General features: G+C 45.8%; 1 protein-coding gene across 4 annotated transcripts in view; it reads right to left on the minus strand.

The window, feature by feature from the left end:
* USP48 (ubiquitin specific peptidase 48) overlaps nucleotides 1–13,221 on the minus strand; it is a 74,947-nt gene extending 61,726 nt beyond the window's left edge. For all 4 annotated transcript variants that reach the window (XM_088843377.1, XM_088843379.1, XM_088843380.1 and 1 more), the window contains exon 1: nucleotides 12,839–13,221. In XM_088843377.1, coding sequence (XP_088699503.1) covers nucleotides 12,839–12,972 — 134 coding nt within the window. In that variant the 5' untranslated portion in view covers nucleotides 12,973–13,221. The remainder of the gene's footprint in view (nucleotides 1–12,838) is intronic.
* Nucleotides 13,222–15,420: the final 2,199 nt, after the last annotated feature.

Genomic DNA, 15,420 nt, shown 5'->3' on the forward strand with positions numbered 1-15,420 from the left:
TTCCAGCACAGTGGACAGAAATCAATAGTCAATGAACACACAGTTGCTGTGCAGTTCAAAGAAAATTTATTATCTGGATGGGAGTGGAGGATGGGGATCTTCCTCTCTGCGTGATCACTTAGTTATTATCGCTGTGTTTGTCTCCCTCAACACCTTTTAGTTTCTTGGCTCTTTGGCTGCGTTTCACACCCAGCCCAGGGAGAAATCAATGAAGAACGGCAACAAGCCAACTCTCCTGCTTCTGGGGAAGACCCCTAAACACACTAAAGCTTTTCCTAATGCAGCACCAGAGTCTGGAAAGTGATTTGCGTCTGTGTGTACATACACACACATGCAGAGAACAGGTCAGACGGATATTACTGAAATGGTTCCAATAATAACCACTAACTGAATTGTCCTGGAAAATTTCAAATCGTCTCTAACTGTGAATGTCGCCACTCTTACCAGAATGGTGGTTGCTTAGGATTAGTTAGGTCCAGGAACTCCCTTCCAAACCAGTCCCCTCTAACCAAGAACAGTCTTATCCCTCTATCATTTTGCTTCATAATCACAAACCAGTCTCTCTCCAGATGTCAACAAGGAAGGAGGAATTCAGACGCCTCCCCATCTTTTGACAGGTGGGCAAGGGGAGAGGCTACAGCAGGTCACTGCCTAACTTCAAGCCCTTTCCAGAACTTTGGGGGCTGACTCAACATTCCCTGGCTCCTCTTGTCCTATGTGCTAGTCGAAAGAAGACAAAACCAACCCCCTGCCATGATTCTGCTCAGAGAAAAAAGTCCCCATTTCCTCATTTATAAAACAAGGGGGATGGGATTAGGTGAACACTAAAATTTTCTAATCTTTTTTTTAATTTGGATCCCCTTAGAAGCCCACACTTAAGTACATGAGACAGTAAGACTCTTCTGCCCTTTCTGCCTTTAGCCAGAAGGAGAAGATGATGAAAAACAAGGGCAGAAGTGGTGCTGGATAAGAGGGAGTGGTTGTGATCAGTCTGGGCGATCTGTGCTCAGGGTGCTGCTGCAGGGACCGTTTCAAGTTGCTATCAGTCAATATTACCAGCATCAGTTTTCCACAAAATATGTCACAGTGCACTAAGGGAAAGTCAACAATGGCACTCTATCATCTCCTAAAAGAAACTAGACTCTACAGGTTCACACACGCTGTCAAGTCGATATGCTCGGGTAAGAATTACAGGACCTGAGGATACACCAAAATAAAAGACAAAGTCCCAGGCAGCAAAGAAGCGCTCGCAACTCACGATGTGACAGAAAGGTAGAAACACAGCTTCATAGTAAGCGCTGTGCTGGCATTAAGCACAGGACGCTCAGCAGGAACCTCACAGGAGGCGGCTGCTGCCAAGCTGGGGGTCTCCAAGGGCACACAGGAACCCACTACATGTGAGAGGAGAACCAAAGAGCCTTCCAGGCCGAGGAGAGCCTACGGAGAGAGGCTAGAGGCAAACCCCACGGAGGCTTCCAAGTTAATCTTCCTGCAGATGCCGGTCATCACAGCTGGAGGCTTTGGGGAGAGGGGGCTGGGAAAGCCCGTGAGGCTGCAGAGAAGTAGCGGCTGGAGCAGATCACAGAAGCCCTCAAACACTATGCATGGCAAGAGCTCGGACTTTATTCCAGAAGCAACAAGGAGCCAATACACACAATTTGACGAGGAAAATGAACGGGACTGGAACTTTAGAAAGATCCTCTAAATGGATACGTGTGTAAGTATGATTAAGTCCCTTTGCTGTTCACCTGGAACTATCAGAGAACTGTAAATCAGTCATGCCCCAAAATAAAAAGCTCAACAGGAAAAAAAATGAAAAGAAGAAGACCAAGGCATTACCAGCCATTTGACAAAAAAATAAAAAAGGTTCTCCAGTTACGCTTCTCAAGCAAAGTGGCTTATCAGAATCATCTGAGGATTTCACAAGTTTTGCTTTTCCAATCACTGCCAATCTCACCAAGCTCCTCCTATTTTTACTAAATTTTAAGCTTCTAAATTTTTTTTTAAATGGGAAATTTTCAAAGTCTAAATCTTGGCTCTTGGCGGGGAGCGGCAGTGAAACAGAGAAACATAGATGCTGTAACTGAGAGATGGGAAACGAAGGCCTGACTCGTAAGGTAACGGCTGACGCCGAGTTCAAGTCAGCAGCAGTCGTCACTGAGTATTCTTGTGGAGAGGGGAAATACTCATTAAAGGAAGGATGGGAACCAGGGGCAACGAGTGCTTTCAGAACATTCACATCTGGAAATGCATTAAGTCTACATTCACCTAACAACCGGATTTTATATGAAATTCTGAGTGCTAACCAAAAGGCCACAAGAGAAAGTAAACACGAGGCAAAGAGGACAGACGAGGATCCTAGCGAAGCCTCGTTCACACAGTCAGCCGCTGTCCCGAAGCAGGTTTCCCAGGCCTGTGGTTGCTCTTTTTCATGAGAAAGAGTCCCAAGGTTAGATCATTTGACACCAAAAAGGCTTCTCTTATCCTTCATCTAAACGTTTACAATTTTTCAAGGCTGGTGCTGGCTTCCCAGGTGGCGCTAGTGGTAAAGAACCTACCGGCCAATGTAGGAGACATAAGAGATACAGGTTCAATCCCTGGGTCAGGAAGAGCCCCTGGAGAAAGGCATGGCAACCCACTCCAGTATTCTTGCCTGGGAATCCCACAGACAGAGGAGCCTGGGGGGCCACAATCCATAGGGACGCAAAGAGTCGGACAAGACTGCGCAAACACGGAAGGCAAGTTTAAAAAACTCCCCAAAGCAAAGTAACTATTAGAACAGTATTAGTAAGTCCTCTACTAGAAAAGAAAACAAAGAGAACACAGCTCAGTGCCCAAGCAGCCTTTCAAAGGTCACCAGAGGGCACCCCACCAGACCCCTAGGGAGTCCCTCCTCCTTTCACCAGCCCAATTTCAAACTGAAAAAAAAAAAAAAAAACCCCAAACTTAATCTACTCACTCCTGCTTGGTTTTCTTTTTTTTTTTTAAAGCATTTTATGATATACTTCTCAAACTCAGCCATGGAGTAAACATCTTCATGTACATCTTCATAGATTATAAATTGTCCAAAAAAAAAAAAATTAGAAGTTTTTTTTAATTAAATCAAGCAGACAAATTATAGAACAGAACACAAATTTAAAAGCCAAAACAACTCCTAAAAAGAACAATCAGGAAAGATTAAGTCCTATACAAGATACTGAGTCAGGAAGAACCCCAACTAAAACAATGTAATAAACAATGTAAGCCCCAAACACACGGTAACTTAGCACGCAACAAAGGTATCCACATCACTGGATTAGAGACATAACCTTCAATAAACAGGGATGGGGCAACCAGGCAGCTGCCTGCAAAAAGATACAGTTGGATTCATTCACAGTATCACTTCAGTACAAATTCCAAGTGGACCAAAGATTTAAACATTAATTAAAACCACAATGACATTTTAAAAATCAGCAAATTTCTTTTAAACACTGGTATGAAAAAGGATTGAGTCAATGACTCAACATTTCAGTTCAGTTCAGTCACTCAGTTGTGTCCGACTCTCCACGACCCCACGAATCACAGCACGCCAGGCCTCCCTAGAAGTCACAGAAGACCCATTAATTTAATCTCATAAAAACTTTTTGCATGGCAAACCAATCCATAAGTCAAAAGACAATGGTATAGGCACTTGTCTGGTGGTCCAGTGGTTAAGACTCTGTGCTCCCACTGCAGGAGGCATGGGTTCAACCCCTGGTCAGGGAAGTTCCACGTGCCACAGCCACAAGAGGAAACAGAAAGAGACAATAATACAGTTAAAAAGTTTACAACTCATGTCACAGAAATAACCTCCTAATACATGAAGAACTCCTACTGGACTTCCCTGGCGTTCCAGTGGGTAAGAATCCTCCCGCCAATGCAGGCAACATGGGTTCCATCCCTGGTCCAGGGAGATTCCACAGGACAAGGAGCAATGAATCCTAAGAGCCACAGCTGCTGAGCCTGTGCACTCTAGAGTCTGCTTGGCAGCAAGAGAAGCTGCCGCCAGCAGAAGCCTGCACACGCCCAACTAGAGAGCAGTCCCCACTTGTCACGAGTAGAGAAAGTCCGTGCACAGCATACTGAGAAGACTCAGCGCAGGAAAGAATAAAGTTAAAAAATGTAAGTATTTTAAAAAAGAATTCCTACAAACTGATGAGGACTAATAACCCAAAATAAAAATGGGCAAAGGACACAAGAAGCTGTTGAAAGAGGCATACAAATGGCCCCTAAGCATGAAAAGTTGTCATACAAGGAATGCAAAACGCAGCTAGACAGACACCTTGAGTGGTAACCTATAGTGCAGTTTGCTAAGTGACCCTCTTCTAGATACTTTCTGGATTGGCAGAACCAATGAAATAAGTTCTGGCCAATGAATTGTGAACAGAAACATTGAATGTAGGGACTTCCCTGGTGTTCCAGGGGTTAAGAATCCATCTTGCAATGCACGGGGCTTTGGTTAGATCCCTGGTCAAGGAACGAAGATCCCTCATGCGTGTGTATGAAATAACACAATGGAACTCTGCAAATGACTAAGAATGAACATCCTGCTGCTACTCACCATGTGAATGAATCTCACCTGTATGAATCTCACAGTGCTGAGCAAAAGAGGCCAGACAGAGAGGAAATACAATATAAAATTAATTGTATACAAAGTTCAAAACAAGATAGAGAATCTGTGGTGTTCAAAGTAAGGGGAGTGTATTGTTTTGTTTTTTTTTAAGTTTTTGATTTATTTTAATTTTGGCTGTGCCGGGTCTTCCTTTCTGTACAGGCACGTGGGATCTTCCGGGATCAGGTATGATCCCCTGCATTGGTAAGAGGATTCTTAACCACTGGACCACCAATACTCCCTGCAGTGCAAGTGCAGCATCTTAACCACTGGACCACTAGAGAAGTCCCTCCCGCAAAGTTTTATTTCAGCTTGCTGTTAGATACATGATATATATGTTCCCTGTGTGATAATTCACCCAGTGTAAATCTCATGACTTTGTACGCTTTTCTGTACATAAAATATAAATTTTAGTTGAATAAGAACCCCTAGAAAAATTTTGAGCATTGTTTTAAGCTGCGCCCATCGGGCTGCCACCTGGGCCCTCTGGGCCCCCTGAATGGGGAGCTCAGTCTTAAAACACTAGACCACTGGGGAAGTCCTTCACAGAGAAATTTAAGAAGGATCCTGCCTTATCAGATATTTAAAAAATACCGGCAAGTAACTGGAACTGTTATCCTAGAACAGGGATATTAAGTAGAATCAGTGGAAGGGAATAGGGCCAGGAAATAAACCCAAATACGTATAGTAATTTGTCATATGATAAAAGGGGCCTTTTAGTCTTCCCTGGTGGTCCACTGGTTAACTCAGTGCTTCCACTGAAGCACTGGCTGGGGAAACAAGATCCCACACGCCCTGTGGCAGGACCACTAAGTAAATAAATAAAGATGGCCTCTCAACTAGTGGTAGTGAAGATTATTTAATAAACGGTTTAAGAAAACTGAGTGCCCATTTAGTAAAAAGCAAAAATAAAGATGGATCCGTACCTCATTCTCTGAATCAAAAGGGAAAACACCCACAAAGTAAAAAAAAAAAAAAACACTGGGTCTTCTGGTGGTTAAGGGTCCATCTTGCTGTGCAGAAGACACGGGTTTGATCCCAGATAGGGATGTAAGATCCCATGTGCAGCGGAGCAACTAAGCCACACGCCACAACTACTGAGTCAAGCACTCTGGAGATCCCAAGCCATAACCACAGAGAGTCCATCAGCTACAACGAAAAGGTCCTCAAAACACAATGCTTTAAGATCCTGAGAGCCACAACGAAGATCCAAGGCACCTTTTTGTTAATTGGGAGGACTCGCCTGGTGGTCCAGTGGCTAAGAATCCATCTGCTAATGCCAGAGGCAGGGGCTCGACCCCTGGCCCAGGAAGATCCCACATGCCATGGGGCAACTAAACCCATGTGCCACAAGTACTTAAGCCTGCAAGCCCTAGAGCTCCACAAGAAGCCATGGCGATGAGAAGCCCCACATAGCCCCTGCTAACCGCCAGCTACAGAAAAGCCCACACAGCAACAAAGACTCAGTACAGCAAAGATAAATTAATAAAATTTAAAACAATTTCTAGTTGTGGCATTAGCCATTTTCTAGTTGTGGCATTAGCCATAACTGGAGGGGAAAAAAAAAACTGACCCAGGACTCTAAAGGACGTTGCTGAGGTCCATCTTCAAATGGAGGACGAGGAAATTAAAAGCTTTAGAAGAGGTTCTAGAGACCTGCAGTGGCAACTAGAGAAAACCCTTACAACAGAGACCCAGCACAGCCAAAAGTAAATTCATCAATTAAAGTTTTCGGAAAACAAGAGAGCTGGTTAGATTATAACACACCTATCTCCACAGTGAAACAGCACACTGCTATTGAAAACAACAACGCACATCTACACAGACCGATAAAGGCAGAAAAGACAACCCATCAAATAAAAACAACCTGCAAAAGTGTACTATGTGACACCTGCTTCCTTTTTTGATTAAAGTAACTATTATGTTGTTTATATCTTTCTTATCTCTAAAATAAATGGCAAACGAAGGAACTTTAACCTCGGTTGGCTCTATTTTGGAGCCATCCTAGACCACAGTAGATGCCACAAAAAAATTTTTTTTAAATAAAGAATGACTACTCTGCATGGCATATAATAAATATTTGTTGAATTTAACAGATACACAGAAAGAAAATGAAAAAATTCAAATAACAATTGAGCCTGAGATTAAGGAGAGGTTTCTCACTTTCATTCAAAGCTTGGTTATACTAAGTAATCCTGCAAGTGTTAGTGCAGAACAGTAGAAAGACACAGAAAGAACAAAACCCCACAAAGACACAGGCTTCATAGAACACAAAATACTTACTAAACCAGTAACCTGCATTACATTGGAAATCTCTAACGTTGTGTTAAGTAATGAAAGTACATCATGCAACGAGAATAAAACTGACACAGTGCAGGGCCCTGCTGGGCTCCTGGGGACAAGGTCTTTCTGTGCCCCCCATTTCTTTGATTCCAGGAAACAGCCTTCCTTCAGACTCCCTGACCTTCCCTGAGTTCTGAAGGGCAGATTGGAGCAGTTGTTAATTAGGGAAGGGCGGGGCTGTGAGAGAAACAGTCAAGAGCAGCCTTGGGGCAAAGTCCTGTTTTCCCCTCAGTGGAAACACACAACAATATCTTTGAGTTATCTTGCAGAGCCTGAAAGCCCCTCCAGGTGGGAGAAGCTACCAATTAACTTTGGTATACTGCCCACCAGGCTTCCCAGGTGGCATAGTGGTAAACAATTCACCTGCCAACGCTGGAATCAGAGAGATGAGGATTCCATCCTTGGGTGGGGAAGATCCCCTTGGAGTAGGAAATTGCAACCCACTCTAGTACTCTTGCCTGGAAAATTCCATGGACAGAGGAGCCTGGTGGGCTACAGTCCATGGGGTCGCAGAGTCAGACACAACTGAGCAGACATGAATGTTGCCCACAAGCATGCAGACCCCAGATCAGCTGGACCTGAAGGTGACTCCTCCTTACCTCACCACTGTCCCCTCAGAAGACTGTCCACTAGGTGAGCACACCCTTTTTGAATAATTACAATAAAACTTCTCACTACCTTCCCTAAGAATTGGACTAAAAAGACTTGACTATATGAGTTGACTATGTGAGAGTCAGACTATAAAGAAAATTGAGTGCCGAAGAATTGATGCTTTTGAACTGTGGTGTTGGAGAAGACTCTTGAGAGTCCCTTGGACTGCAAAGAGATCCAACCAGTCCATTCTAAAAGAGATCAGTCCTAGGTATTCATTGGAAGGACTGATGCTGAAGCTGAAACTCCAATACTTTGGCCACCTCATGCGAAGAACTGACTCACTGGAAAAGACCTTGATGTTGGAAAAGACTGAAGGCAGGAGGAGAAGGGGACGACAGAGGATGAGATCCTCAAGACACAACGCTTTAAGATCCTGAGAGCCACAACTAAGATCCAGCATCACTGACTAGATGAACTTGAGTTGAGCAAGTTCTGGGAGCTGGTGACAGACAGGGAAGCCTGCTACAGTCCGTGGGGTGACAAAGAGTCGGACACCACTGAGTGACTGAACTGAACTGATCTTCCCCAAGCTGGGACACGAGGTTCTGAGGGCATTAGCCCGCTGTGGCCCCCTTTGCCTGACAAAGTAATAAAGCTATTCTCTTCTACTTTGCCCAAAATGGCCTCCGAAACTCAATTTGGCACTGCTGTACAAAGAGCTGAGCTTTCAGCAATGAAACAACTGATTATCTTGGGTCAATAACTGATAGAGCTGTATGGGATCGTGGGGTGTCATTATACCATCTCTCTTTTTTTCCCCACATCACATGGCATAGTGATCTTGGTTCTCTGACCAGGGATTGAATCCACACCCTATGCAGTGCAAAAATGGAGTCTTAACCACTGGAACACCAGGGAAATCCTACTTCAGTGTATGTTTAAACTTTGCCACAATTAAGATTTTTTTAAATTAAAGAAAATCTGTTCCCTGACGTCTTCTGAAGATCAGGGACAGGTTAGCAAGGCAAACGTGGTAGACAGAAAGTGCACCAACAGAGGAAAGGCATCACCGAACATCAATGAGGAACGGCTCAAGGGAAGCCTACGCATCAGACCCAACAGCCCTCATTAAGGGGTTTAGACAGAGACAGGGGAAGTCACTAAGTGCTTTTTAAACTGGCCTAGCAAGGGATTCCCTGGCGGTAAGTGGTTCGCACTCAGTGCTTTCAATGCAGGGACCCAGGTTCCATCCCTGCTTGGGGAACTAAGATCCCATTAGCCATGAGGCACAGTTAAATAAGCGGCATAACACTGACTTTCTTGAATGCATTACATCTCTGAAACGTTTTGGTTTCTCTGATGAAAACAAAACAGACATTACACTCCTATAAACAACTAGAAGTGTAAGTTCAGATTTTAAAAATTCAAATCAGGATCTTAACTGTCACAAAAAGAAATTAACATGACACCATACCCACCTATCAGATGAAAAAGTATGACTTATGGAAATAAGACATTCTTACACACTGGTAGCAGGAATGTAAAGTGAAACCATCACGCTAATGGGAAATCTAGCAAAATGGGTCAAAAAGAAAACTGCATATCCCTTACTGAAAAATTTTACTGCAAGGGAACTTGAAAGTGAAAGTGTTAGTCACTCAATCGTGTCCGACTCTGAGATCCCATGGACCGTAGCCCACCAGGCTCCTCTGTCCATGGGATTCTCCAGGCGAGATTACTGGAGTGGGTTGCCATTTCCTACTCCAAGGGATCTTCCTGATCCAGGGATCGAACCCAGGTTTCCTGCATTGCAGGCAGATTCACCATCTGAGCCACCGGGGAAACCATGGGAAAGGGACTGATTTGACTACAATCCTCACTGGTTTTAAGAATAAGACAAAATATTTGGAAAATTATTTGTGCGTAAGAGTTAGTATAGATTGCTTTCAGGCTGTGATTGTACTAGGCAGTTTCAGAAGGTAAATAGTCCTGAGTCATCTTGTCTTTGCCTGTGGCTACACACTTCTTCAGCTCTGGCATCTCATTAAAAAATTTTCTGTAAAGTATTTAAAAGATATTGATAATACCTTAATTATTTAATCTCATCTTAAAGAGTCAGAAGAAATGCTTAAACAAAAGAGTAGGAGAAATCTTTCTGATATTTAAATAAAAACTGCTTGGATTTCAGATCAGGCCTGGTTTCAAAAGTACAAGTGACCAAAACAAAAGATAAATAAAACTACTGTGTTGTTATTGCTGTTTAGGAGCTAACTTGTGTCCAACTGTTTGCAAGCCCATGGACTGTAGCCCACCAGGCTCCTCTGTCCATGGGATTCTCCAGACAAGAATACTGGAATGGGTTGCCACTTCTTTCTCCAGCGGACCTTCCCAACCCAAGGACTGAACCCATCTCCTGCCTGGCAGGCGGATTCTTTAGCACCGAACCACCAGAGAAGCCCCAGAATTAATGGTACATTAAAGTAAAAGCTTTTTTTTTTTGTCGCAAAGAGTACTAACTAGAAAGGGAAATAGAGAACCTACCGAATGAGAAAATATATGCAAATACGTGGGACTTCTATTGAGAATATATGAAGAACTCTAACTCAAAAGTAAAGACAATCTAACTTTCAAACTGGGCAAGGGATGTGAAAAGACCTCTCCAAAGATCTGCAAGTGGTCGATGAGCACATGAAAAGATGCGAACCCTGTTAGTCATCAGGAACATGCAAATGAAAACCATAATGAGATACCGATTCACACGCACTAGGATGGACGTAAGAAAACAGGGTGAGGATGAGGAGAAGTGGAAATCGCCTCGTTACACGCAAGCTACTGCGGCCGCTCTGGAAAACAACTAGTTCCTAAAAACTTCAAACAGATGACCCAGCAACCCCTCTCCTAGGTAAATACTCAAAGGAACAAAAAAAAGAGGTGTTCCAACAAAAACCTACACACGAATATTCACACCAAAGCTATTCACCACAGCCAAATGGTGGAAACAACCAAAATACCCATCAATTTAGCTATGTTGTGAGGTGTTAGTTGCCCTGATTCTGGTAATCACTCCACAATGGCTATCAAATTACCATGCTGTCCACTTTGCTTCTTAAACATTGATCTGGCTGCACGCGGTCTTAGTTGAGGCCCATGGGATCTGTAGTTGGGGCATGTGGGTTCAAACACGGATCAAACTTGCGCTCTCTGCACTGGAAGCATGGAACCTTAGCCACTGGACCACCAGGAAAGTCCCTCGTGTTGTACACTTTAAATATGTACAACAGGGAGGCCTGGCGTGCTGTAATTCATGGGGTCGCGGAGAGTCGGACACGACTGAGCGACTGAACTGAACTGAACTGATTTATCCCTCATGAAGTTGTGGGAAACTTTTAAATCCATCAACTGATGAACAGACAAAATGTGTTACACCCAACAATGGAATACTATTCAACCACAAAAAGGAATAAAGTATTGACACGTGTTGTAACACGGATGACCTTTGAAAACATGCTAAGTGAACGCCAGGCAAAACAAGGCCACATATTTTATGATTCCACTTAATATAAAATATCCAGAATAAAGAAATCTATAGAGACAAAAAGATGAGTGCTTGCCAGGGGATGGAGGAAGGGAAAATGGGATGTGACTACGTTAACGGATATGGAGATTCCTTTTAGGGTGATGGAAGAAGTCTGGAAGAAGACAATGGTGATGTTTGTACAATATTGTAAGGAAACTTAATGCAGTGGAATTGTATACTTTAAAAACGGTAAATTTCATTGTGCGTTTTACATAACTTTTACAATTTTTTGAAATGAAAACCTGACATATGCTACAACCTGGATAATTCTCGAAAATATGTCAAACAAGTCACTAAAGTCGACACACTGTATGATTCCATTTACCTGAAATGCTCAGAAAAGGCCAATCTAGAGGCAGAAAGTAGATAGTGATTACTTGCATACTTGGGGTGGGGAGGTGGTTTACAAGTGCCAAGCTAACGGATATAGGGCTTTTTTGGGGGGTGAGGTCAGATTGAGTTGCGTTGGGAACAACTTTGTAAATACACAAAGTAAAAACCACTGAATTGTACATTTTAAATGAGTGACGTTGTTTAAGAAAAAAAAAACGCTTGGATATAAACCTTGCTACTGTTGCAGCTTAAAACTCACCTCTGTGACATTCCCCTTATAGTAATCTCAGGCAATTTCTACTCCTTTCTATTAAAATCAGAACCATCATAGTGAAAGAGTTTCCATTTTTTGGTTACTCTGGAAACTAGGTGGAGAAGCCGACTGAAGCTTATTCTACAGCCTATAATCCAGTACTGCCTGTTGCCCTCCTCGTGAGCCAGACGCCCAGAACTTGGAATTCTTCGTTTGCCTTATGGAAGCTCCCTCACTCGTTTCACTTCCCACACTAGACTGAGACCTTGACTTCCAGTCCTCCGGGGTCCTGCCTCGAAACGTAACAACTCCAGAAAGCCTTTACTAAATACCTGCTAAAAGGCTACTGAGCATACCCGTCTAGGCTAAGTCAATTCGACAACACTCCGGAACACAAACTATAGTTCCCGCGTTAAAACGTGGAAAAAACAGCTAAGGATTCGATCTAAAAGGAAAGGCAAAGAAGGTTCGAAGGCTAGGCAGAAGTGAAGAATAGCACCAACACAGGTCACATTGTGTACTTAGCAAAACGATACTGGGTCAGAGACGACCCCTCCCCCCGGGGGGGCGGTAAAAAAAAAAAACTAAATCAGTGAGGAGGGGATGTCAACTAGAGATGAAGGGTGCCGCTGACGCAGGCTAACTATATACGTTTTCCTAAAGCCGCCCTACCCCAAAAATACGACCCAGCCTTCAGCGTCGACACTAACACAAGACAATGATGAAACGCACTTCCAAGTTCCCAGTTTTCTAAAACCAAACGCCAAGCCGCGGCCAGGATGGAACGACCACCAACGTTTGCGAAGCTCTCCAGTTCCTGCTTTCAACCATCCCCACCGCCATCTTCGAGGTAAGAACTCAGAACCTTTTCTGAAGGGCTTCCAGCATCATCACCTCCGTGCACAGCCCTGCAAGACTGTGCCTTTCCCGGGTCGCCCAGAAGGCGGAGGGGAGGAAGCCCTCCACCGGGTTCTTCCAAGCCTGAGAGAGGCACGCAACGGGCCGCCGTCTTCCTTCCCCACCCCAACCGGAGCCCCCACCCCCGCCCCACGGTCTGCTTTTCCAAGGTCCGGCGCGAGGGGCGCGAGGCCCTTTGCGCGGGCCTCACCTGCACACGCCGCGGATGCAGGGCTCCAGCCAGATGCGGTAGGCGGTCTCGATGTGCTCCTGCGACACCTCCTCGGGCCGCACCGTCTCCGCCCAGCGCCAGGCCGCCTTCTCCAGCTGCAGCCGCGGTGCCATGGCCTTGGCCCGGGGAGCGCCTCCTGAGCCCGGCCACCGCTGCCGCCGCCGCCGCCGCCGCCTCCACCGCCGCCCAAATGGGTCCCGCCACCTGCCAGCAATGAGGACCAGCAATGGGTCCCGCCTCGGCCAGCTGGCCAGTCAATCACCTGTGCGCGCCTCAGCCGCCGTGCCTGCCCGCCCGCGCCCGACCCGCACGACCAGCCGCAAAGCGCCGCCGCGGCCGCCGCCGCCACCCGACGCCCCCAGCGTCCGCAGACGTTGAGGGTGTACTCCCCGCTGCGGCGTGCGCATGCGCGCGCTCCCAGCAGCCTTTGCGCCGCCCGCGCCTCTCGCCCTTCTCTTTTTCGCCTGACGGGCGGAGAAGGGGAAGCTGCTATTCGAGGCTCTGTCTGGCCAGGTCCTCACCGGCGCCGCGACGGAAGCGACGTCTCAGCCACTCTCCAGGACATGGTCCTGCACAGGACTAGTCTCACAAGCCGGCGCCTGCAGGCTTGAAGGCTGCCTGTTCTTGCCCTCTCGTACTTCTCCTTTAACCGTGAAGGAGTTAGGCGAGAGGCCACTCAAGGCACACCATAGGCCCGCTGGATTATGGGGTGCGACCTGAAACTTGGGTCACCAAAGAAAACCAGGGTCAGCTCTCTGGAAGATTTAAAACTTGGTCCTGGACCGGTTTCTGACTACCCTTTCCCGAGCCCTCCTGACGTCATGGCACGTTCTGGCCTTCTCAGCGAGAACTGGACTACGTGTCCCGGCATTCATTGCGTGCTGCCCTTGGGTGCGAGGCATGCTGGGATTCGTAGTCTTCGGAGGCATGGGTTTCCTGTGCCTTGGACTGTGCTGCAGTGCACGCGGGGCCCTGGGCTACGGGGGGCGGGGTTTCTCTACCCTGCAAGGTCAGCCTTGCAGGTGGCCAACCCTCCTCCCTGTTGTTATCTCCATATGCTGATTTCGCCCTTCTTTAGGAACATTCCTCTTTATTCCTTTTTAAACTTCCCTTTATTCCATCTCTGCCTCTGGATATAAAGAGGAACCTTATCAGAGTGTTTTGCAAACTGTACAGGATACTACTGCCTGAGCAAGGATTCTGAGGACTTTACATTTGATTTGGAGCCCTGGGGCAGGCTAAACGCTAATTTCTGACGCAATAGCTAGCCAGGTGGTTAACCTTGAACTGGATGCTTTTTTTTTTTTCTTTGCCGCACTTTGCTGCTGCTGGGATTTTGGTGGACCAGGGGTCCACCCTGTAGTGAGAGTGCTGAGTCCCAACCTGTGGTGGTGGTGGTGGTGGTGGTTCAGTAGCTCAGTCCTGTCGACTCCATGGGGTGGCCAAGAGTTGGACACGACTGTGCGACTGAACAACAGCTGGTATTTAAAGCCATGAGATCAGATCGCCCAGGGAATAACTGTATTTTGAGAAGAGGTCCAAGCACAACCCTAGGCCACTCAGGATTACAGGTTAGAGAGACAAGAAAGAATGAGCAAAGGGCCCTGAAAAAGAATGGCCAGTGTGTGATGGAAAAACCAGGAGAGTGTGGTGTCCTACTGAAACTGAAGAGGACCCTGTGGGGCTCTCTGGTATAAATCCTTTCTCTGTCTCTTGTTTCCTGTTGGTAGAAAACAGGCTTCCTTCAGCCTCCATGACTTTTCCCTGTGTTCCAAAGGGCAGGTTCAGTTCAGTTCAGTTCGGTTACTCAGTTGTGTCCGACTCTTTCCAACCCCACGGACTGTAGCACATCAGGCCTTCCTGTCCATCACCAACTCCCGGAGTTTACTCAAACTCATGTCCGTTGAGTCGGTGACGCCATCCAACCATCTCGTTTTTGTGTCATCCCCTTCTCCTCCTGCCTTCATTCTTTACCAGCATCAGGGTCTTTCCAGTGAGTCGGCTCTTCCCATCAGGTGGCTAAAGTACTGAAGTTTAGTTTCAGCATCAGTCCTGCCAATGAATATTCAGGACTGATCCTTTAGGATGGACTGGTTGGATCTCCTTGCAGTCCAAGGGACTCTCAAGAGTCTTCTCCAACACCACAGTTCAAAAGCATCAATTCTTAAGTGCTCTCCTTTATGGTCCAGCTGTCATATCTATACATGACTACTGGAAAAACCAGACCTTTGACTGTATGGACCTTTGTCAGCAAGCTAATGTCTCTGCTTTTTAATATGCTGTCTAGGTTGGTCATAGCTTTTCTCCCAAGGATCAAGCGTCTTTTAATTTCATGGCTGCAGTTACCATCTGCAGTGATTTTGGAACCCCCCAAAATAAAGTCTGTCAGTTTCCATTGTATCCCCATCTATTTGCCATAAAGTGATGAGACCAGATGCCATGATCTTCATTTTTTGAATGTTGAGTTTTAAGCCAACTTTTTCACTCCCCTCTTTCAGTTTCATCAAGACAGTGCTTATGCTCTCTGCCATAAGGATGGTATCATCTGCATATCTGAGGTT

This window comes from Moschus berezovskii, chromosome 2 (genome assembly GCF_049115385.1).
Source record: "Moschus berezovskii isolate FMDL1 chromosome 2, NW_MosBer_1.0, whole genome shotgun sequence".
NCBI classification, from domain to species: domain Eukaryota; kingdom Metazoa; phylum Chordata; class Mammalia; order Artiodactyla; family Moschidae; genus Moschus; species Moschus berezovskii.